Source organism: Thunnus maccoyii, chromosome 1, assembly GCF_910596095.1.
Source record: "Thunnus maccoyii chromosome 1, fThuMac1.1, whole genome shotgun sequence".
NCBI lineage: Eukaryota > Metazoa > Chordata > Actinopteri > Scombriformes > Scombridae > Thunnus > Thunnus maccoyii.
In genome coordinates, this window is record NC_056533.1 from 31,877,655 (window position 1) to 31,901,907 (window position 24,253).

The window sequence follows — 24,253 nt, forward strand, 5'->3', positions numbered from 1 at the left end:
CAAACAGACTTCATCAATAGGATGAATTCTTATCTATACATCATCATCTGTGTCATCATCATCCTGTGCGTCTGTGTAGAAATGAGTGGTCTGCTTGACTTGACAATGTCAGCACTGGTTTCAATGTGTGTGAAACACCAGTCTAAATTTATGTGTTGAAATGAAAGAAGCCAGAGGGATCAACACATCAGTCAGTAGCGTAGCCTGAAATATTCATTTAGGTGGGCCTGTGGGATATAAGATGCACAAGAACCAAAGTGATCTCAACCATAACGGTTTTCAACTCTTGTTTTAAGATCTCAGTTTTAGTATTTGCCTACTATTCATTGTATCAATAGCAGGCTGCTGGTTTTGTTTACTGTTGCTTAGCAACATGTGATAGTTTTAAGCAATACGGTGGCAGAGGTGAGCTGCAATATTATTTCTCAATTTAATGCTGCAGTGATTTCCCCAATAACATTATAGCACAACTGTTGCGTGAAAGCAGTGTCAAACCTGGAGTTCTGGTGACTGCAGTGGTCTAACTTACTGAATATCTGCACCATTGAACAGGCAACTACATCACAGCAGATCTTTTTTTTTAAGGCTGAGCCTATAAGCTGTTTGCACAATGCCACTACGTGGCAAAAACAAACTGACAGTGTGCCACTTACATAAATGAAGTAAGCATCATGTATGTGTAAGATTAACAAAGTTTAGCTTCATTTATAAGCCATCATTATATTCACAATCCCTCCCATCATCGTCATCATCATCAAACCCACCAGCAGGCCCAATTTCAAAAATGAATTCTACTATCAAAAAGCGCTATTTATACAAAAAGCACATCAGTGTGATACGTGACTTACCGACCCTCATTTATATGCTTGACATGCAGAAAATATCCCTCAAGGCTTAAAATACTATACTTAGTCACTAAAAATTTACACAACACAGCTTGAAAACAAGTCATGAACGAAGACATTTTCAGGTCAACCAGCAGACGTTCTGCACAAATCACAGACAAGCAGCAGCAACAAGTGATTTAACAACCAGCAAACAACTTATTCAAAGCCTCGGCAGGCTCCACAGTGACACCCCAACAGCTTCAAGGTCCAGACAAACCACAAACAGCACAATATAAGAGCTACAAACCATCAACAATAACACAGCAAATATTATATGCAGAGAGCCACAGCGGGACATTTAACCTGCAGGAAAGAATCCGACACAAGCAAAGAGACAAAGTTATAGACAGACACAAAGAAAGGGTGTATCTGGAGAAAAAAAAAAAAAACTGGAGTCAAATGTGACGCTTCACACAATTGAACATCAGCCTGTCAGACAGGCTGTCACAGGTCAAAAATTACATCAATCAGGGCGGGGCGGGCCAGCCATCAGCAACTCAGCGGGCAAAGAGTTCAAATGCACCAATGAGTGAGCACAGCCCAGTCTGGATGTGTTTTTTTTATGATTTATACTGGGTGTGCTAACTTGAGATTTAGGTGGCACAGGCGCATCCGGGCACACCTTTGGCTACGTGGGTGACATCAGTCTTGATCATTTAATTACAGCCCGAAACAGCCCAAACTGTGATATCGATTAAACTAGAAGGAATTCTGAAAACATCCAACCCAGTTCCTAATTAAGATGAGGAGAGGACAAGATTTAACAAACCAAAGCGAGAAAATACTTATATATAGCTACTTTATATAGCTATAGTATGTCCTCATATTTATATGAACAGTTATATGATGTTAATAAGAAAAAGAGGCTGACAAACTTTTTCTGAACCCTTCAACAAAGCCTTTTTTTATCCAGGCAGCAGATAAATGGCTGCTACTATTCCAGCTCATCAAATCAAAGCCAAGTTGCATACTTCCTTTTTTTTTTGACAGACAACACAGAAGATGCATTCAAAGCCCAATTTCATCAAACTTTCCAGTGTCAAGATCTTGGAATTCTAGGAGAAAAAAACACTACAAATAACTGATATAATTTTGATCCGCTGTGGAAAATAAGAGTCAAACATCAGCGTGACAGCTAAGGGAAGGGTGTCGGTTTCCTTCTCACTCCTTCTCAGCGTGTGAAATCTCACTTTCTGCTTTACCCATATGTGATAATCATCTGTCTGCCAAAGAATCTTGATTTTTCTCAAATTGGCAGACAAATTATGCTAAGCCTTTTCAGTGCCAGATACCAGAGTTATAACCATTTGAATAGTTTCAGTCAAATCTTTTGACCTTTTGCTTTGCAGTCATTTCCAATTTCCAAAGTCTCATATGACTAACATAGAAAGCACTGTGTGGAGTGAACTGCTAGTTCCTCAACACCTATTTTGTGTAGCCTCATGCATCATGGTTATTGAAGTCGGAAAGTTTTTCTGAACTCAACAAACATAATGACCCCACTGCGATTCTACGTTTTGCTGCATAGCGGTTGTCCATTTACCTCAGGAGTAACATACTGTATGTCACATCCAATGAACATCCAACTGAATGGAAACTGTAGATGTTTATTGAATAAAATATTTGCCTGTGTGATACAGGTGTTACAGCAGGATGGTATGGACGGGTTTTCTGTTTTTTCAAAGTCTTCGTGGAGGCGGTTAGAAGGACATTTTGGCTGTGGAAACTTAGTTCACTTGAAGAAGCCCCATTAATAGACCTGGTGATGTATTTAAAGGTACTTTCCATCATTTGTTTGATCATCTCGACTTTTGGTTCATCCACTTATCATCGCTATCAAGTAGAAACCGAGAAAACTTTTGGTTATTTTAAATAATTTTAAGTAGGGTATAGTTTTAGTCATTTTTTTAAGCAAAGATGCCAAAATATTTACTGGTTTCAGCCTTTCAAATGTGATGATTTGATGCTTTTCTGTGTCGTGCATGTTAGCAAACTGATTATCTTTGGGTTTTAGGTTGTTGGTCATACAAGACATTTGAAGACATCACCTTGGCCTTTAAGAAATTATAACGGGCATTTTCACTATTTTCTGACTGGTTATAGACAAAATGATTAATTGAGAAAATAATTAGCAGATTAATTGATAATGAGAATAATCGTTAGCTGCAACCCTAATGAGTTTTACTTGAAAAATAATAATGAGAAATAAACTTGAGTGGCCATCAGCTCTCAAATACAAAAATATCTGCTGTTCTCTGGAGCCTCTAAACATTAACAAAGCTTGAAGGTCAAGGAGAGAACTCTCAGTAGTCAGTGTAGTGCATCGCCTGTGTAAACACACAGTATTGTTTTTAACAATGGATGTCATCGGGCCTCAGTGATGACTTGCACATAAATTTATTTTTTTTTTAAACAAAATGAAAAGAACAAAATAAAACACATGCATACATTTGTGCATGTACACAGTAATTTGTCCATAACACCATTTTAGGCTGCAGCAGAGAAAAATGTGCCATCCTACTAACAGATGCCATATAGTCACTCTATTTTGTCCTTATTAACTTCCGGTATCAAGACACCGGCTGGTTGTCATTTCTTTTACTTATCAAAAGTTAAGGCTCATGAGTATTAGCTGAGCAACTGCATTATCACCCCAACACATGCTAAGATAAATAAATAATAGGACTCAAGAACTTGACAGTTAAATTATTTTGACTTCAGGGTCTGTCAGATTTCAGACAGTGCTTCATTTCTTACTTGTTGCTGCCACTTGGGGTCGCCAATGTTTGAATTTCCCTTGTTGCTGCTTTTAATTACACATGGATAGGGTTCACTAATTCCTATGGTTCATTGAGTTTTAACAGCTGGTACAGATACAGCAAGCATCATGTTCACCCCCAAGGAGTGATTACTGCAAAGACTTGAACCACATTCTGCTACTTTATTATCAGTGGTTCTCAAAGTCCAGGCCAGGATCTTTCTGTAGACAGCAACATAGTCTAGAGAAAGTTGTGAAATGCTTCATGTGGGGGGGAAAGAAAAGGGAGGGTAATGTAAAGATCAACTATACAAATGTGTGTTTTTTTTTTAAATACTGTCATTTTGTGTTTCTTGTACTGAATATTTCTTTCTCTAATCAATCTCTAATAATGAATGAGGCCGCTGAGTTATCAGGTTTTGTTCTAAATTGCACCATGAACTGTAATGGAAGTGAGAATTAAAATGAAACATACTGAAATAATAAAGATATATAGTAACAGAAGGTAATGTGATCACTTCTAAGAATAGTAATAGTAAGTAAAGAATGTTGATTACATTTTCAGTGACTTGCCCAACTCTGTTGTTCTGTGTGTTTAACTGCCACACTGTCTCTGGGTGTGGTACAGTGTGACTCAGTGTCTAGCTTCTACTGCCATCATCCTCCCTTATAAATGAAATCTAAATTAGGACGTTAGATTGACGGCTTTGGCATGGTGACAGGTTTCTGTTGCGGTGCCGCACCATCTGCTCACTCGTCTTGGAAATATCGTATTGATTTAATTCTTCATATTGGTTTAAACTGGTAGCCTAGATTATGCTGAAGACATTGGAATATGACAGTGGTTATATGCTGAATTGAAGCTTTGACTGTTACGCTTGTTTGTGATAACAACTGGTGCATCATGTGGGTTTAAGGATTCACTCAGTGCTTTGTAATTCCTCAGACTTAAACCCATAACATTGTTCTCTAGAGTTAAAGGCCTGATTCTCCACAACCGACAACTGTAAAAACCTTTCACATCAACTGGATTGTGGATCAAAACTGCTCAAATCACCTCATTCACACTTATTTTTCAGCAGAAACCGATTCAAGATTTGATTATCTCTGAGAACTGTAAAATTGTATTGCAATCAGTTAATACACATTCATTTATTGACTGGCACTAATTTCAGGCTCCTTTTTCTCCACTTTTAAGAAGACTTTGGTGATAAATAATTTAAACGTCTTTGTCACTCTCAGCTTTTTTTTCTCCTCGATTTTGGAGTCTTATTTCTGTTGCACCAGGCCGCTCACTGGCAGAAATCTGACTGGTATCATGTGTTCTTCTCCAAGTTGGCAGGGGGCTTCGTGATGGCCGTGGGTGTTTGGACCCTGGTTGAGAAGAGCGACTACATCAGCCTCCTCTCCTCCAAGACGTACGCCGCCTCCGCCTACATACTGGTCCTGGCTGGAGCCAGCGTCATGGTAACGGGCGTGCTGGGCTGCTGTGGTACCTTCAAGGAACAGAGGAGGCTACTGCGAGTGGTAAGAGATCATGTCAGAGTAGAGAGATAATAGACGCTGCACTCTGTGCTTTCGTGGAAATACTTGTGAAACAGAAATCACTTGTGTTACGCCGGCCAAACAGAATCTAAACAAGATGTTTTTTTTTTACCTGCCAGCATTACCATCCCTTATTTGAGGACAACTTTATTGTCATGACTTTTGTAACAAACATTGTTAGGAACTTGTCTTGGTGAGCTCTTAATAATAATAATAATAATCTTTTAAAAAATCATTTTAAACCACACAAAATACTACAAATATAAAAGGTAAGCTAAAAACAAATAAGCCTTTTAGGTGTCGGAGGGTACAATTCAATAATCAGATAAGCTCAACATATTAAAATACACAAATAATTACAAGGAAAACTCTAAGCTAAAGACAGAATGACCCTTAAATTGCCAAAGGTTTACTATTCAAGAGTTGAAAAGCCTCAGGGAATGTACTTCTTTTCAGGAAACTTTATCCCTTCTTGCCACCACCAGCCCTGGTGAAAAACAAAGGAAAACACTAGTTTTGTATCACACAGACTTCTTATTTACTGCCCGTTATTCTTCTGGACGTGAAGCAGCAGCTTATAAAGCGGTGCACTTTCTGCCCTGTTTATTCTTCAGCCAGATGGCTAACCAGCGTATTGTTGGTAGAAACAAAACATTTTTCATGTGTGGTGACACTTTGCAAAAACAGGCCACTAAACAAAAGACCTCAGACAAATGATCACGCGTTGTAGAAGTGAGTGAGCACATTTCAAAATAAAAACTCTACTGAAGCTACTCAAACAGAATGATTACGTGCACAATTTGTCACTGAAGACACTGGATTGCATTTTTGTACGAAGAGTGTGTATTAATTTATGTACTCACTAAAGATGACTTTTTTCAAGTATTTTTTGCCTTTATTTTGATAGGAAATGAGGGGACAGACAGGATGGATGACACACACTAAAGATCCCCGATCAAACTCGGAGGGATTAAGTTGAGATTATGTGGTCACCGTCTGAAAATCCCAATAGGCCACTTGGACGTTTAAGTTATTTTTGGCCTGTAAATGGATTTTGTTTTCTAACTTAAAATCCACATAGAAAGCGAGACGTGAGCAACACGTTCTGTCTGTTCAGTTCAACTCCAAACTGCCTTCACCAGCCTGACTGACTGCAGAAATTTACTGAACCAAACTAGTTTTCATGTCGGCTCCAGAGGAAGAAATCAACAGTGTTTGTATATATTGATTCATTCATTTTATTTCCCCGCCCACCGTAGCGAGTGAGAGGAATCTATTTGTAGTGAAACAGGCGAGCTCATAGGCTGGCAGCCTTGATCAATCAGTATAGATGCTGTTCATAAGTTCAAAATAGATATTCAGCAGGAGATTTGTGTGATTCCAAGTTTGTGCAGATTACACGACAGAGGAGAAAAAAATAGACTCGGAGCATAAAAAACTTCAGGGAGTCCTGCGGTGACGGACGTCACTGGCGTGTGTCTGTTCTGTGAGACGTGCGAGTGACAGACGTCAGAAACGCCTCTAAAAATGTTTTCTGTGTGGATTGGCTGTAATTCTTGGCGAGTGAACCAAAAGTTAAATATATATCTAGTATATATCTTTCAGAAATAACTGTTTGTTAGAACACAGTAGTGACATGTGCATGCTGAGAACCGACCAAGGCCGATATGTCGTTCTCGCATTCAGTTCAGACAAAACAAAAACTGGATGGGTGCGTGTGTACCCATATTTGATTTGGCACACTCTGCACACAGACACAGCACAGGGTTGTGCCAACAAAGACACCTGCACCGAACTGAAAATGGCACAAAATACAAACACGCAGTAACACTGTACTATATACACACACACACATACTGCTCAGGCCTTCATCCGCACATTTCAACGTGATGAATTTATGCAGGCGCATTACTGCACAGCTCAAATGTTTGTGTCTTGTAAGTGTTGCTAGAACATGGCGTCATCTTTGGCATTATCCACTTTTCACTGGAGACAAGTCCACAAAAAATTCAGCACAGCCAGATATTTTCAGCTTGAGACAAGGCAGATGCCAAAGTATAGCCAGTTCCCTACAGGTGCATTTAAATGAAGCATTCATGAAGCAACAAGCAGATATCAGAGGACAGGGACAGTATCTCAAACAAGGATATGACACTTGTAATCACCTTTTTAATTTTCTCCCTTTTCAAAACAAAACAAAACAAGAAAAACACTGTTATCTGTTGATTCTTGGTCGGTTGACGTCAAATTGACTCTCTGCCTCTTGCATGTGCACATTCTTTGTTTTGTTATTTTAACATTTTATTAGTGCCTAAACCATCAACAGACTATGTTTTCTCAGCCGCTTGATTATAAGTACTGACTGAAATGTCTGGAAATTGCTGAAATATTCAGTCAGAAAGTGGAATTGCTGTTTTTATTTGTGGAAAATATGTACAGTATTTTGTAGTCTTTTAAAAAGTTAACTTAATACAAGACGTGCTACATGCTGGATGTGTGGAAATCTTCAAGAACAATTGTTGTAAGTCATGTCAGTAGTAAATATGACTTTGCATTTTGTCTTTAATAGAAAAAGTTTCACTTAACTATCTGTCGCTTTTGTGAAGAATAAATATGGAGGATAAAACGGCCTGATGTTGGTGTTGACAACCGGTTTCCATGGCAGCCATCATGGGAATCTGAGCTTTTTTTAGACTTAATCGTCAAATCTATAGTTCTGTAAACAATGAGTGAAGCCTCCCACCGCGTTCAGATTAACTCAGCGGTTGTGTGTAGATCAAGATGAATCCGCCGCCACCTGTATGTCCTGTATGTGTTGAGATGCTGGGTGCATCCTGAAGAGTTGAGATTAGGGCGATGAATCACAGTGAAGGAATGAACTTGTCGGCAAGGAGAGATGCTATCGAGATTGTTGAAGAGGGCAAACATAAGGGTGGGGTGTTGGTGGTGGTAGTGGCGGGGGGGGAGAGGTAGATTAATTGTTTTCCTGTATGTGCTGAGAGTGACCGGTACCTGCTGAGAGTACACAAGAGCAGCAGTGATTGGCAACACTGTCCTGTAATCTAAAGGTCAAAGGTTCAAACCACTCCAAAGCTGATCCCTCTACAGCATCATCAGGATACTCCGCAGCTGTAAGGCTTAAATAAACTAGCAGTAGTTGCCTTTTGATTAAAGGGTCTCTCTGTAAGGCTGTTTGCGACGTTCGTACTGTACAAAGTATGAGAGAGGTCAACGAGACGAAACGAGGAGGAGGAAAACTCTCCCACGGGAGGAGGGGTGTGGTGTGTATCTGCAAACACACAAGCTCCATTGTTTTTTAGGAGCGACAGAACAGTGTAATTACTCAGGGAGAAGAGGGGAGAAACTTTTCGTTCCAAATGACAGAGCCAAATGGAAAGTAGTCCTAACGGAGGCTGGATCCACCTGTGGAGAAACTGACTCCATGCAGTTTTACCGCATATATTACAAGTCTGTGTTACTCTCCTCACTGCCTTTTTCTCTACTACTTTCTCATTCTCTCTCTATGCACCCATATTTCTCTGTTTTGCTCTGTTTTTTATGTCTTTGTGTCACCCTGTCGCTCTCTTTCTGTGTCCGCTATAGAGATCAAAACAGCTTTTAAATAAATTGGTAAACTGGCACAATGTTGGCAAGCTGTTGGCAATATAGATAAAATCCTCTATAATGGTTTATGTCATTTTACGTCACACTTGGGATGTATATTGTGATATAGCACATTTTCTGGTAAATCGACATTACACTCAGTTCTTCAAATATACGCTCTGTTTCCCATTCACTCCTATTGAAGCCTGCATGACAGACAAAGTCAAGCATGTGTTTCCTGTTTCGGTGCGATCTCCAGCCGGCTCAGGAGGATTTGCAGGTCAGACTTCACCAGCTACAGGGCTCCTCGCAGTTACTGTAACAGATAGACTTTCTGCATGGCCTGGCGTCGCTAGCGCCAACCTGGAGAGCCAGGGCGCTGTATTTCATCAGGCCCCAGACCTGAAACCAGTCCAGCTTGATTGAACCTGCTTAGAGCCAAAACTCCCAACTGGTCTTGCTCTCAGAGTCGACACATATGCCTCTCCGCTATGACAAGCTAACAGCACAAGGAGAAGATGTACTTCATTTTGAAAAGTCAAACATTATATCCAATATTTCTATTAAGCAGTCCTGTACATTAATGTGCAACAGTGGACTAACTTACTCAGAGAGATTAAAGCTGCAAATTTTCACTCTTTTAGCTCTGGTTTCTTCTCCACCATCTCCTGAGAAAAATACAGTTTCTGCCTCTTTATCATATCTCCCAAAGCATAGTATACATAGAATAATAATCATTTATAGACTATTAGTGTCAAAACAAGGAAAATAACAATTTGTAAAAACATACGACCCCAGTGAATGACTTTTTATAATCGTCAATGTGTCGATTTAGTTTAAATTGTCAAACAAAAGGACAAACGTCCAACTGGAGCACTCATTCCTCCACCTCCACTCTCACTCTCTGTCTGTCTTTCTGTTTTCGCTTGCATCTGTTTTTTCTTATCAGACTCTTATTTGTTGTTTCTTCCTCTCTACTGAATTTTATTTGTCTGAGGCAACAGGCTGGCAGAGCTGCAAGCAGAAGCAAAGGTTAAAGAGATCACTGCCTCATATTTCATTCCCGTCAGGCTGCTCAGCTCACAGCCGGCCTCTGCTGCAACCTGACGAGTCTTTCACGACTTAGTTAGGACCGTCGCTCTTAACACCGAGCGTTTGTTCAGCCTCATGGTAGAGTCTCATAGAATAATCTTTCAGGCTTCAACAAGCGCCAGACGAAAAAGTTGCTGATACAGTGTTGTGTTCATTTAAATTTCTACATATTCTATGTGGTTTTTAATAACATAAAGGTGACTAGATCGGGGATGTTCTTGTGTTGTCAGTAGTCCAGATTATATAGTCTACAGTGTTTTGTTCATGCTTCGTTTGAAATCTCTGCACACCTTCTCTGTGTGTGTGTGTGTGTGTGTTTTGAATGCGTAGTGCATTCTGAGGAGTTGAGATTACAGCCATGAATCACAGAGAAGGAATGAACTTGTCAGGAGGGAGTGGGGGGGGGGGGCGGTGGGGGGGTTTAGCAAGAGATTGCCAAAGATGGAGAATGGAGTTTTGTGTGCGCGTGAATGTGTGTTTGTGTGTGTGTGTTTGCGTGCGTATCTGCTATATCCGCGCATCAACAGAAGCGTGGAGCGACATCTTGTTACTACATCTTGGAAGCATTAGCATTTCTAAGTCATTAGAACGCCGACACCCAAAATATTTTATTCATGGATTTCAAATCGTCCATAAAACTGCAGCTGACATCTCTCGGTTTTATTGTAGAATGAATCTGATTATATAATTTATTTATTTTTTTTATACATCCAACTGCATTTGCTGATATGGGTGGATCGAGTGCAGTGTTTGCTGCTTGTTATGACACCAAACAGAAAACGCTGGAGGCCACAGTTAAATCTCATTTTATACTAGTCGTATTTATTAGCAGGCAGCTGATATGAACTATTGTGTGTTTTCCAGGAGTACTGACAATAAAATCTGACATGATATGAACGTAGCATTAATAAAAGCATGCACATCTCGCACCTCCACCTGCTGAGAGGAGGTCGTACATCACAGGGTTTCACACAGTAAAGAGCGTCTCTGCTAACGTTAAAATAAATAAAACACACTTTTATGAAACATAATGTTAAGCTTAAAGGAAAACAAGCTGCATGGAACAGCAAATACAGTGTATTTAATGAGCGGGGCGATTATTTTAAAGGGGACTTATCATGCTATATGTCATTTCTGGATGTCAGATGTCTGTGTTAAACATTCGGATCAGGTCTTAAAGAGACAGGAGCTAAAACGGCCTGTTTCAGACAGAGGCTGAACTGAGGGGCTGCATAAAGGACCAGTATGAGATAAACTGTAAATCATGTAAAGATATTCCAGTAGAGCCTCAGAATCTAAATATAGACATGTGCATGATATGTCACCTTTAAATACATCCTTTAGTAACCAACTGAATAAAGAGATACGTCATGATTCGTCCGATTTGGCTCAGCAGGTGATTAATTAATCAATCACAATGAACATTCATTTGGCAGTAATTAAGAGCAGCACAGGGTTTTTACAAGCTGAGAGGAGTGGAGGCAAATGGTTAAATCACCCACAATCAGGTGGTATGTTTGAGTAAAAAACATGCTGCACTGCCAGCGAGACACCAGACTGAGGTTAGTTTGATATTCACCAGCTGCTGGACACACTTTATTAGAGTCTGCATCAAGTTGAAGTGAGTTTAAAGTTTCTATTGGCTATCCACTTGCACAATAATACTCCTACCACTCTAGCCTTTGAAAACCAGCACGTGTCCAACAGTCATTTGTCTGATTAAGGTCACCTTCAGTGTGACACTCAACTCCTACTTGCTCAGTAATTGTGAAGGCAGCAGCTAACTTCTAATGAAGTCTGAAATAGAAACAAAGTTGAACATGAAGCTGCATACAAATGTGTTTTTCCTCGCCGCTGCAGTTCCATGTTGTTTCTTTGTGTGTGCTTGATGCTGGTGGAGATGCATTAAGATGAAGAAAAGAAAGACGTTAGAAGAACTCAGGAGGAAAAGTCCAAATATTGTCTTAACAACCTCAGCAGGATGAGTCTGAGTTGACCATAAGATGTTAGCTCATATGCAAAAAAAAAAAAGTGTAGTTTAGCCAGGAAGCATTAGCGCAGCACACTGAGGATTGTGAAGCCAATGCATGGCTTAAAAAAAGGGGGTTTTGTACATATGAACCTGCTGAGAGTCATTTTGGCAGTAATTACACTGTGCTCTTAAGTCGCCCGGGAGAAGAATGCCAGCTCAGACATAAAATGAGTGTGTCTGTGTGAGGGAGTGAGCCGGAGATCATGAGGAGTCCTCTGGAGTCGCTGCAGTCAGTAATTCAGCTGCCTCAGTCTCAACAGTCAACAACAGGTTCTCTGTCACACCCTGTACACATCACTGTCCCTGTGTGTGTGTGTGTGTGTGTGTGTGTGTGTGTGTGTGTGTGTGTGTGTGAGACAGAGAGAGAGAGAGAGAGAGAGAGTAAGCAAGTATTGAGTCTTGGAAGATATCCTTAAACTACCTCAGTTGTCTTTATTTTCAAACTAAACAGTTTTTTTCTTTATAAATGTTTGCAAGACATCAGCTCACTTTGTAGAGTTTGTGCCTTAATGACAAAATGACTAAAGTCTAAATTACTATTACTATTTATGGCTATTTTAAATAAAGATAAATGTATATTGTCATCAATTTAAAATCAATCAATTGCAGGAAAGTGTTTGTTTTGTTTAAATAGTGACACAGATTACTGTCCTCCTGCTTTGATATGTTTCTGTTCCTGTTCAGCCTCCATTTTCCACCTGACAGATATTGAAAACATCCGATAACTATATTGGCAGATATACATTTTTACATGAACACATCTATGGCAGGTCTACCACATATATTTATGAAGTTGTATGAGTTGTGATACCAACTCTGACGGTAAAAGTAATTTTATAATGAAAATAAAGTCAAATGGTAAAATTCACAAGCTTAATTAGTATTAAAAAAAGTTATTAAAGTATACAGTCCAATCCAATGTACATGCCTATACAGATATATTTGAGATTAGCCCAGTTGACTCAGATTTAAGGATCAGTATCATGTGGAAATGTTGATGATTTTATCTGCATTAAATCTCGTCATGAGAATTAAGTTTCTGTTTAAATCGTCACAGGTGAGTTAATCGTTTAATCTGACTTCTTTATATGTGTGTATATCGATATCTCCTTCCCCGCTTCACTGCAAACCTTCAACAGAGCATCAAACCGCATCTCTGAGTCTGTTCAGCATTCAGACAAGGAGCCACTCAGAGATCTAATCAGCCTGAGCTATCAAATCAAAGACCAGGTCCACTTTACCGGGCTGATTTTCCTCTCTCTGATAGCAAGCAGGCCAGAGGAATTTGGGTCAAGGTTTTGGTTCCGATACTATCTTTTTCTTGTCTTTTTAATTCTGAAGAAACCTGGCGTGAGGAGCAGACCGGTCCCCTCTACCTCCCACGGGCCCGGTCACGATTCAGATACCGACGATAAACTCACTTAAAGGCACAGAGTGTGAGATGTGCCACCATGCAATGACTTTGAGCAAAAGAACTGAAAAATCAATAGAAAACCAGAAGAAAGCACAGATGGGTTTTTACTTAAACTTGCTTAACTTTGAGTTTTGTCATTTGTTTTCAGGTCTCTATGTGCTGGCAAAGTACATGTTACTAGTTTATTAGTTACACCTGTAAAATGTAATGAAATCCAGAACATCAGCCCTGCAATGAATCCTGCTTTTGTGAAGCTTTTTTTAGGCTGTACTTTTTGATGCTGTTGTCTTTGATTTCATTTTATTTACTTGTGAGAGGTTGGAGGAATATCAGACACATCTTTTAAAAAAAAAACCTCTGCTTCATTCAGTGTTTAAGGATTAATTTGACGGTTTTCTATAAGATATGTCAAATTAAAATCTTAATCATCACTTCTCCGCTAATTAATTAAGCATTTTATAGTCTTGCTACGAACTCGCTGACCTCAGAGTTTAGACTCTGAAACTAGTCTGTACCTCTAGGCAGTCAGAATTATAGCCCGACCAATACAGGACTTTCCAGGCTGACACTGATGTTGATATTTGAGAGTTTACAAAAATCCAATAAAGATATATCAGTAGATTTTGTTCTTACACAACTCATAACAAATATTTTTAACGAGGTTCCCTTGAATCATTATTATTTTTAACCAATGTGACCCGTAAATGTACTCGACAGGATGTTTTATAGTTGAAAAATAAGCGTAATTTATCGACTGACATGTACACTTCTTTTCTCATTTATTCTTTTATCGAATGACTGCACACACCAATATTTCAATTATAAATTAACAGCCCAGTTTTGAAACCGCCGCTCTCTTAATCTCTCTAAATATATTTTTCATAGTTATCTATAAGAAAACCAGTGATGCGTCATGTGGACACGACTCTGATGTCATTTTATTTGTTGGTATTCTTCTCTCGTTGTCAAACACAAAGACGTTCTGAATAGGGTTGTAAATGTTTGCAGGAAAATCACTCAGTAGTAAAGTAACTGTAAAGAAAGCAGAGTCCATTCGGCTCCCACAGCTCCCATCTTCTACATCCAGAGTTACATCAGCCAAAACTTCATCTTCACCTTCATCTCTTAACTCTGTGAGGAAAAGGTGATTTTACATTATTTATAAACCTGTATTGCAAGTGTTTGTTTCAAATTGTTTTAACCTGTATACTCTGTTTTATGTGTATTTATTTTATATTTTTATTTATATTATATGTTCATCTGCTTTGTGTTTTTATCCTGTGTTACCCCGCTGCCCTTTGGGGACAAATAAAGTTATAAATGAATTTAAATATATTTTCTTCTTCTCTCTCTCTTTCTCTGTGTCCTCAGTACTTTGTCCTGCTGCTGTGTATTTTCCTGTTGGAGATCCTGGCCGGCGTCCTGGCTTATATCTACTATCAGCAGGTAATCCTCCCCGGACCAATAAAAAAAAAAAAAAAAGTCCTTTCAAATGACTCCCAGGATTTACAGTATATGTTAGGCCGTATGCGTGGAATGATGGAAGCCAGCTGACAAACAGGGGAGGGCAAGATATTGATTTCCAAAAAGAAAACAAGATATTCAAAATGAGACACAGAGATTAGGATTATGTCTGAGTAATAAAAGATACCGCCTTAAATTAATTGTATTAATACTTTTACTATATATTAATACTATTACTTTCTTTTTGTCCTCTGGAATACACATTTTAAATAATTTCTCCATTTTAGTCACTTTATAAAGAAAAGTCTATTATAACACAGAAAATCTTCTAGATCATCATCTGAAATTAAAATCTAATGTCTACCTGTTACAAGGATGATGTACTCCACTAAAAAAAAATCAATACAGTGTGCTTGACATATGTTTTGTCCCTCTTAATCTGAGCACGTAGTCGAAAGCATTGTCATAAAACACAGGACACCGCTTCAGTTCCCGCATGGCATGAACTGCACTGTAATTTTAACCACGACAAAAGCAGCATGATGAATGAGATCGCAGAGAGGAAATAGTATAAGACGGCCCATTAAAAATACAAATATCAGACTGACCATATTACTCGTGGTACATTTAGTCCAAATGGAATGAAAAATGCCTCCAGTAGCAGACATAATAAGTCTGGATGCATTGTGTCAGAATCAATTATAAGCTTTTTTTTTTATGTTTTTGAATTGAGCAGCTCACCTCCCTTATTTCACAAACAAAGAAATGAAGAACTCGACTGACACAGGTTAATGAATAAAGAGGATCCTGCTCAGCATCCTGAAATGATTATTTTCTTATCTCATGTGCTGCGCTTAATGTAAAAACCAAACTACAGCTGACATCCTCTCTCAGCACATTTCAGTTGTTATAGTGTAGAGTTAGGCTGACTGCACTGCATGCAGTTTCAAATGAGAGATTTTTTTTTTTTGTTCTCTCTTCCTCGTGTAATATTAACATGACACTGCTTCTCCACCAGCATCAGTCCCACCCAGACTAGTCTTAAGGCCCGGTGGCTTGTAGCTCAGCAACAGGACTTTTCTCAGTCTAGAGGTGCACTGCTATCATTATAACTGCCTCATTCATAATACACAAGTCGTCTGAACACGAGCAGTCACTGAGCTCCATGGCTCTCTCGCCTCCTTCCTAAAGCTCTGTCTCCTTTATTCGCTTCAAAGGGTTCTGAATCATGAATTATGCCTCTCCTTTTCTCTTCCACTGTTCTTCCTCCCTTCTTATTGTCCCTTTTTCCCTCCTCTCTGGTAATGAGTCGTGATGATTGTACATTTGCTTTTTATTTTAAGATGCCAAACACCTAATTTAAATATTTTCTAACTCACAATTAAAACATTTGGCAGACTGATGATTCTCCACAAGGGGGAGCTGTTCAGTCATTGTCAGACCAGTTGTACACGTGACACCCTGCACCACCTAGTGGAGAAAAAAACAGCTTCAGCAGTTCTTGTAGATATAGAAACGTCAGTTTTGCCTCCTACGAGCAAAAAAGTATTGCAAAGTACATTTTGCAAGTTTGGAGGGTAAAACATGTCAAATATACACATAAAAACAAACACCTGGAGGCGTGATGTCACCCACTGGTTTGCATTGGCGCCTTTTGAAGCCCAGAGTTGCAGCTTAAGGTCAGCGCCATCTTTTCCATTTGGAGCCAGGACCTTCCAAATAAGGAGCGCAGGGTGTTGCCTTTCACACTCTGGAAACAAACCCCGCTACCTCAGACTGAAGCAAACCCTAGCTGACTGGGAACATTGAACAGCACGCACTTGGGCTAACATTAGCTACTTTCGCTAAATCATGCTAACAGGCCAGGTATCGTAATCAAGTAATATTGAACTTACAGAAATATTGTGACAATAGTCCGATTTAGTCCCGGAGCCAAGGAGAGCAGCAGGTGAGCCAACTGTCAATCACAGCTGTCAATCAACATCCACATGGCAGACATCAAAGCTACTGTTAGTGTTCCAAGCTTATCAACAGTGCAATCATTTTCATAATGACCACCAGCACACTTATTAGAGGGCCCAAATTTAGCATTTGAAAAAAGTTATCGACTTTTTGAATGGGAATCAGGTGGAGCCAGGGATTTTTTGGCACCAGGGATTTTTTGGCTCCAGCATCTGGCGGTAGTTGCTGACATATTGCACTCAAAGTTACTTCCATTTTGGCTTCAGCTTCAAGCCTTGGCAGTTGCCGCTTGCGCCAGCTATGATAATAAAGATATTGCATCTGTAACTTTCGTTGCCTGCAGGTGGCACCAGTGTCAGACTGTTAGATGCTATTACCTTACTTACCTGTAGATGGTACACATGGACTCGTCAACATCTTCAGTTCTAAACTGTCGCTGCCGTTACTTGCTGGCTAATACATGGTCATAGTTGAACTGGAACTGCATGTCTGTGACTGGAGGGTTCAGACCTGTGGCTTTAGTTTTACAAACAAGCAGCGATTTCCTTAATAGAGGCTTGAACTCAGGTTTATATTCATTTGTGTGTGTTTTGTGCATTGTAACCTAATACTTGTGTCCACTGCCACACCTGCTATTTCTGCTCATTGAGCCGTGTTAAATCTTGAATTGCTGTTTTCACTTCACTGCCGCAGCATTTCCCAGACTGTCAACAGGTGAAATGAAAAGCTGAACCCTTCCTTCCGCCCTGTTTCCTCCTCTCCTTTTTCCCTTCTTTCCTCTTTGTCTTCACCTCCCCGTCTCTCATCTCTCTCCATCCTCTCTTCTTCTCTTAATCATTCATTCCCTTGATATCTCCTTCACGCTTTGATTTACAGTGGTTTCCCAGCTGGCTTGTTGCCATAGAAACTGAGCCCCCCAGACCTCCCGCTCCTTTAGTGAGCGTTTTCTGCCACTGGTCTAGAGAACAAAAAAACACCCGACTTCCTCTGCCTTCCTCTCGTCCTCATCTGCTGTCCATGACGTGTATCGTCAAGAGAGCGATTAAATCCTGTGTGTTTATTAAAGTCGTCTGTAGCAAAAAATAAATCCAACAGTTTAATCACTGTATCATTTATGGTCATGGTCTGTGCTGGTCTTAGATGTTTGTGTTGCTATGTAGTGGGATATATCTGTGTCTTTGTGTCTGTGACCAGTTGAACGAGGAGCTGAAGCAGAACCTGAGGGAGACCATGACCCAGAAGTATAAACAGAACACCCATGATCACGTCACCAATGCTGTGGACAAACTGCAGCAGGAGGTAAGTCTCTACATACCTGCATGGATGCATACAACCACCAGTTTTACAGGGTGAAGGTTAATTCCTTCTTATCTTTTAGCACAAACTCAGAAATGTCAAGTAATTATTTACTTTCCTACTACATTTTCTATTTTTTTTACATCCACTCCGCCCTGTTATAAGTGAACTGTGGCTTCTTCATCGGATGGAGTTTTGGTAACCGATCATCCCATCAGATTAGAGATTTTGGTGATGGGTGGGAGTCAAAACAAATCCGATTCCAGTCCCTCTGACTTCAGCTAAGCATGATGGACTCGTCTGCGCGCTCTGCTGTAATTTACCCTCTCTTTTGCTCATACCAGCTGACAGCACATGAAGGAAAGGATAAATCTGAGCAGCAGTTCAGACTTCAGTTGGTTTATTTTTTATGCTCAGTTCTTTTTTTTTTTTAAGTATGAGATGCCCCTGGCTATCAGATGTCAACATTTATTCTTTATTTTTCCTCTAAACTTTTCATTTTGAGTCATTTCCGATAATCGTTCTGGACTTCTACCTCTAACAAATAACACTGTTTTGCCTTTGTCAAGTAAAGTATTAAACTTTTTCAGCTTTTGATAAAAAACTGTGTTGATGATTTATGTCTGTGTCTTACTTTTTCTGTGATCATCGACTTTTATTCTGTATATACTTCTCCTCTGAAGCTAAAACATATATTTTCTTCTGTCTCCCCCGTCAGTTCAAGTGCTGTGGCAGCAACAGTTCATCCGACTGGGCCGAGAGCGTCTGGATCCGCTCCAGAGACGCAGAAGGCAGGATGGTGCCTGACAGCTGCTGTAAGACTCCCACCGAGCTCTGCGGCCGCAGGGACCACCCCTCCAACATTTACAAGGTTGAGGTGAGAGGATGAAGGGTGCTTGGGGCCGTGGGTTGAGTTTCCAGTGAGGGTCGGCACACTGGTCTGATCAATAATTTTGTCATGTCTCAGTATGTCAGTATGGAGAACTGCGCGGTCTATGAATAGCGGAAAAAGAAGAGCTGTCATAGCCAAACCGTATACGTAACACTTGTTTGCAGTGAGACTCCAGAAACACTCCCACATCAACTGATGCAACATGAAGACACACTTTGTTTTTCATTTAGGGTGGCTGCATCACAAAACTGGGGAAATTCATCCTGGACCATCTGAAGATCATTGGAGCGGTGGGTGTTGGGATCGCCTGTGTACAGGTGAGCAAAGAACTCTTATTTGTTAACTATTTCCTCGCACATAAACAAAGATATAGAAATGTACTGTATATCCTTTGAGATTGCACTTTTGCTAAATTATGTTTTTGTTTCCTTCCAATCTCCAGATTATAGGGATGGTGTTTACATGCTGCCTATATCAAAGTCTAAAGGCAGAGCCGTACTAAGAGAAGAAAAAGAAGAGATGAGTGTGTGTGTGTGAGTGTGTGAAGGAGGTAACTTCATCACCACATGCCATACTCAAATAGCCCATAGGTTCTTTTCTTTGCCTTGCACATAGGGGAAGGAAAAATTTGGCAAGGGATCAAATTGCACATCTGAGGAGCTCATTTTGGTAAACAAAGGGTGGAAAAACACTACAAGGTTTCTTGAAGTAAGGCACTCAAATTGCAGTCTCAGCTACATCTTCAAGATCACAGCACTGTGAGAAAAAGCCTCTGAGAGAGAAACTGATGGGAATTTTAACACAGATTGTATAAATTAGTGTGGGACAGCCTCTTTGGGACTCAACTGTTGTAGTTTTCTTCCATTCTGATTCCCTCGATGTACAATAGATTCATGTTAGTAGACCAGGTGCTGTACCTGTGAGTGGTGGAAAGATTAGTGGACTAAAACTGGCACTTGCCAGAAAATGTTAATCCCGGACGCAGCAGCTTTCTCTTTCCCAGCAGCACGGTTTAATAAGCCAACCTCTGGGGCCCACTTCAACTGCAACAGCATTTTGTTTCCATGTCAACTAGCCAGTTGTGCATTTTAATGTTTTTTTTTCTTTGATAGTGGCCTTTTTAAACGTTTGAACTGTTAGTTTTTATATTTTTTTAAACGATTATTTTCTGTAACACTTGAGATGCTTTCCTATGAGCTATTGCTGCCTTTATTGCCTAATGTGTCTTCATAGTGACATGTCAGTGTTTGATCATGCTCTTACTACAACTTTGCCACCTTAAACACAGTATCTACTAGAGTGAAGGTACACAAGTTTTAGTGCCTTGCTTGGTAGCGTAACATTGCCATTTTCCTGCATTTTAACCGTATATGACTGTTCTGAGATGTAAAAGGCTGATGTGAATGAAGTGATTTCGTGATCGTGTTAATGATACAAGCAGTGAAACTAATATTGCTCATAAGAAAGTGCCTCATGTTTCATTTTTACTGTCTACTTTTTTTATACAAGGGATTTATCCACTGATGCCAAAGTTTTCAACAGTAACTTTGTGTAAGGACCTACTGTATCTTTTCCAGCCTTATTCTCATATCTACTGATGACTCTTTTTATTTAGATTGTTTTCATAAATATAGATTTTGTTTACTTTTCTATAGACCATAAATATATTATTGTATTTAACAGACACATGGTAGGAAACTTGCTGTTACTAATGATCTTTCTCTGTGTGCCTCAAAGACATCACTATATTAACTGCCTGTAATTCTCCTGTATTCCTGTCTTTGTGATAATCCAGGAAATATTTTAGTTTGAATAAACACAAATCAACAAAACAGTCTGCTTTGTTTGTTCTCTCAGTGAAGGTCAGGCAGCAGTTAACAACAACAACAGACAGCTCCAAGAATTTAAGATTAAGTTCAACAGATTCATATTCATAAGATCACAAAATGACAAATGGCAGCAATGCGCCAATGACATGCAGTGTGCTTCACCTCACAGTTATCAGGTCGGGACATCCCAGAAACTGTCAAAAAATATTATTGTGTACAGATAAAACCAGGTGCCTTTAACCAGTGGCCCTTAAACAATTGGCACCAGCTTAAAGGTGCATTAGTGTATTAACCCAAAGTCAATTCCCTAATGTTACTGTTCTATGGCCATGTAGATTTGGGATGTGAGCCATATTCCTGACAGCTACTGCTGGAGTGTATTACCTATACCATGACAGCCTTATGGCCTATAATGGGAGTTATCTTGCTGTTTGGTGCAAGGCCAGCTCATTTGACCTCTTGCATTGTTGAGAGTGACTGTGCATCAGTGTCATTACTGCTACGGCAGCAGTTACTGTGTGCAAACACAGGGAGGCAGCACTCGCCAGGCTTTCATCATTAAACACCACACTGATGAAAACAGCTGGTGAGAGTGTGTGCAAAACACCCAGCGGCTATTGAGGATTACCCCCTCCCCAAACACACACACACACTCTCTTGTTCCTAATTCTGAATGGCAGAAAAGCTTTAATATGGTTTCCCCTCCCCCCACAAAAAAAGGTAAATGTGAAAAAACCTTGCACGCAATGACAGATGTCACATGGACTTGGAATTTCACCTGTTTGCATTTTTGTTATTGAAAAGCATACTATTCAATTATCTAAAATTATGCTTTTGAGTGAGCTTTGCGGCTAGCCAAAAGGAAATCAAATGGCAACCGGTCAGCTCGCAGCTACAGCCTACTAATTGGTTTCCATTGGGACTGCTAACAATCCAAATTAAGCCATTTCTCAGTTTGTGAAGCTTGCGGTGTAAAAACATTTCCCCTCTGTGTAACAGGAGCACATGATGAAATGAAACAACAGAAATCAGCATGTATTGTCATAGTACCCCTTGAAGGTGCTCTCACAGCACACCTCGTGAAAGCTGAGTCATCCCTTGCAAAATGAGCGTGTACACTTTTTTTCTTCATAAGGGGGATGGGGTTTGGGAGGGGGGAGTGGGGGTGGGGGGTGGGATTCAGCAGTTAATGTTTCCATTGGAGTGAAAGTAGTTCAACACATGGCAATTTTAACAGGGAGCTTTTCCAAGAAGCAGACATCTGTGGAATGCAAGTCGTCTGTCCTGCTCTTGACACAGCCGTTGCCTTTGCTTGTTGTCTCAGTTTGACTTTAAATAGATGACAGAAATTATGACAAGCCTTTGAACAACTAGTGTGTCCTGAGCAATTGTGCCCTGCTGATCAAAACCATAATAAATCTCCCTCCTCTTTCCCAGCTGTGCAGGCCTCCCTGCCTGTTCTGCTTGCTAACCGTGACAGGCTAACACGAGGGGTATGTTAATAATGCCAGTGCATGACATTTCCAAAGTACCTCCTCAAATACTCTACGCAGTTGTCCGTTTGGTGCACATGTCACCCACTACACCTTGGCCTGTTGGCCCATCCAGCAGAGAGGTAAGCTATTTTAAGTACTGGGGGCCTTTGTACACCCCTCACCTTCCCCCTTTTTTCCTGGGAGTTGAGGTGATTTCTGTGCCTACAGGATAAATAGACAACAGGGAGTTGTGCTTTAGTTTGTCTGCAGCTTTTGACAGCAAGAGGAACATGCAAGTATCTGTTCCTAGGGTCACCCAAGGGCAGGGGAAACCAAGGGCACAGAAAATCTGTGTGCGTGAGTATTATTTTAGATATAATTTTTTATAATTTTACTTTAAACCAGTTGACTGAGGATCGTTTGTCTGTTTAGACAGTTTCTGCTTTGGTTACACAGCAGTTACATTTCTCATGAGCTGAAATGGATCCTGTCTTCACCAGGTTCAGGTTAAGGTTGAGGTCAGGTAAGTATCACAGTTAAGTTTAGGGTTGAAAGGAAATGAATGTAAACCCCAGAGGTAAACACTGCAGTGGTTCCCAACCTGGGGTTAGGACCACCCAAAGAGGTCATGAGATAAATCTCAGGGGTCATGAGGTGAATAACTGGATAGGAACAAAGAAACAATATTGTCTGCAACACAAAATTATGTTTATTTTTCCAGATTTTTTTTCATTTTTGATTTTGTTTTTCTTCTGAATTAGTTGATGATTTTACCTAAAATTCAAATGAATCAATCCAAAAAGGAAAAATGTTCTTTTGTCTAACTGGCCACAATGTGTAGACACATGCAGCCTGTGATAGGAGGGTACAAACAGACATTACATTGTTATAAGAGGTCACAAGCCAAAAAGGTGAGGAGCCATTGAGCGACTATATGTCAAAGTGTGTGTGTACATGGGCTTGTATTGCTATCTCTTTGAGGGCCAGTACTTGTTTTAAACCATCATAGCCAGGACATCTCTGCATTGTGGGGACATTTTAGCCAATCCTCACCACTTCAAAGGACCATTTGAAGGTTAAGACTCGGCTTTAAGGTTAAAATTAGTTTGGGATCTAGAGAATGCAATATGTCATCGAGGGTCCTCACAAGTATGGAAAGACAAACGTGTGTGTGTGTGTGTGTGTGAATGTGACTTTCAGCCAGCTAATCCTTTGCTGTTATTAAAGGTGAAAGAGCTCTAAACATCACGTTTAGCCCTACGTATGCTCTGTGTCCCGAGCGTCTCTGCTGTGAGTGCAGACATCTCATTTTCATTCACTGCCCTGACTGTTTACATTGTGTATGTGTATGCGTGACATGGGTTAGGGAAGGTTGGGGGTGGGGGGGGGGGGGGGGGTAACAAATGTAATCCTGAGTCTGTAGATGGCAGCAACACTCTTGGCCAATCTGTCTCAATAAAATGGAAAAAAAAGTCCTCTGTCTTGGCTGTCAAGGGCTGCCAACTGAAATTGAAATTAATTGGAAAATCCAGTGTGAAGAAAAAAAAAATCCACTGTAATCGTGAAATAAATCCACTTGCTATCGAGAAGAGTTCCTCACCAGCTGGCTTCATAAGTAACATTGCCTTCGTACCTGTGCGCATGTACAGGCTGAATGTATGCATAGTCATGCTCTCTGTGCATTTTTTTGAAAAACACAGTCAAATGAATGTTAGTATATTAAAATCAACATCATGCAGATATGGATTAAGACAGAATAACAGCTTCTACTTCAACCACATGATAATGATGACTCTGGGTCAGGGATAAGCCTCATTATACAGCAAAAGAAGCTACATACAGTAAAACATCAATTTCATTCTGCTCACTTGCTCAAACTGTAAATTGACTTGCTGAACATGACTGATTATATTTGGCTATTTTTACACAGTTATCAACAGTGTTATTAAATGCTGACTTTACATTTTTTGGGGTGTATGTGTAGAGGGGGTGGAGGGGTGGGGG

The 24,253-nt window shown here is 40.0% G+C and overlaps 1 protein-coding gene across 2 annotated transcripts in view; it reads left to right on the forward strand.

Annotated features, from left to right (window-relative positions):
* LOC121913498 (CD151 antigen-like) overlaps nucleotides 1–20,777 on the forward strand; it is a 29,013-nt gene extending 8,236 nt beyond the window's left edge. For both annotated transcript variants that reach the window (XM_042436188.1, XM_042436247.1), the window contains exons 3-8: nucleotides 4,981–5,172; nucleotides 14,703–14,777; nucleotides 17,952–18,056; nucleotides 18,772–18,930; nucleotides 19,176–19,262; nucleotides 19,388–20,777. In XM_042436188.1, the coding sequence (XP_042292122.1) occupies nucleotides 4,981–5,172; nucleotides 14,703–14,777; nucleotides 17,952–18,056; nucleotides 18,772–18,930; nucleotides 19,176–19,262; nucleotides 19,388–19,447 (678 nt within the window). In that variant the 3' untranslated portion in view covers nucleotides 19,448–20,777. The remainder of the gene's footprint in view (nucleotides 1–4,980; nucleotides 5,173–14,702; nucleotides 14,778–17,951; nucleotides 18,057–18,771; nucleotides 18,931–19,175; nucleotides 19,263–19,387) is intronic.
* Nucleotides 20,778–24,253: the final 3,476 nt, after the last annotated feature.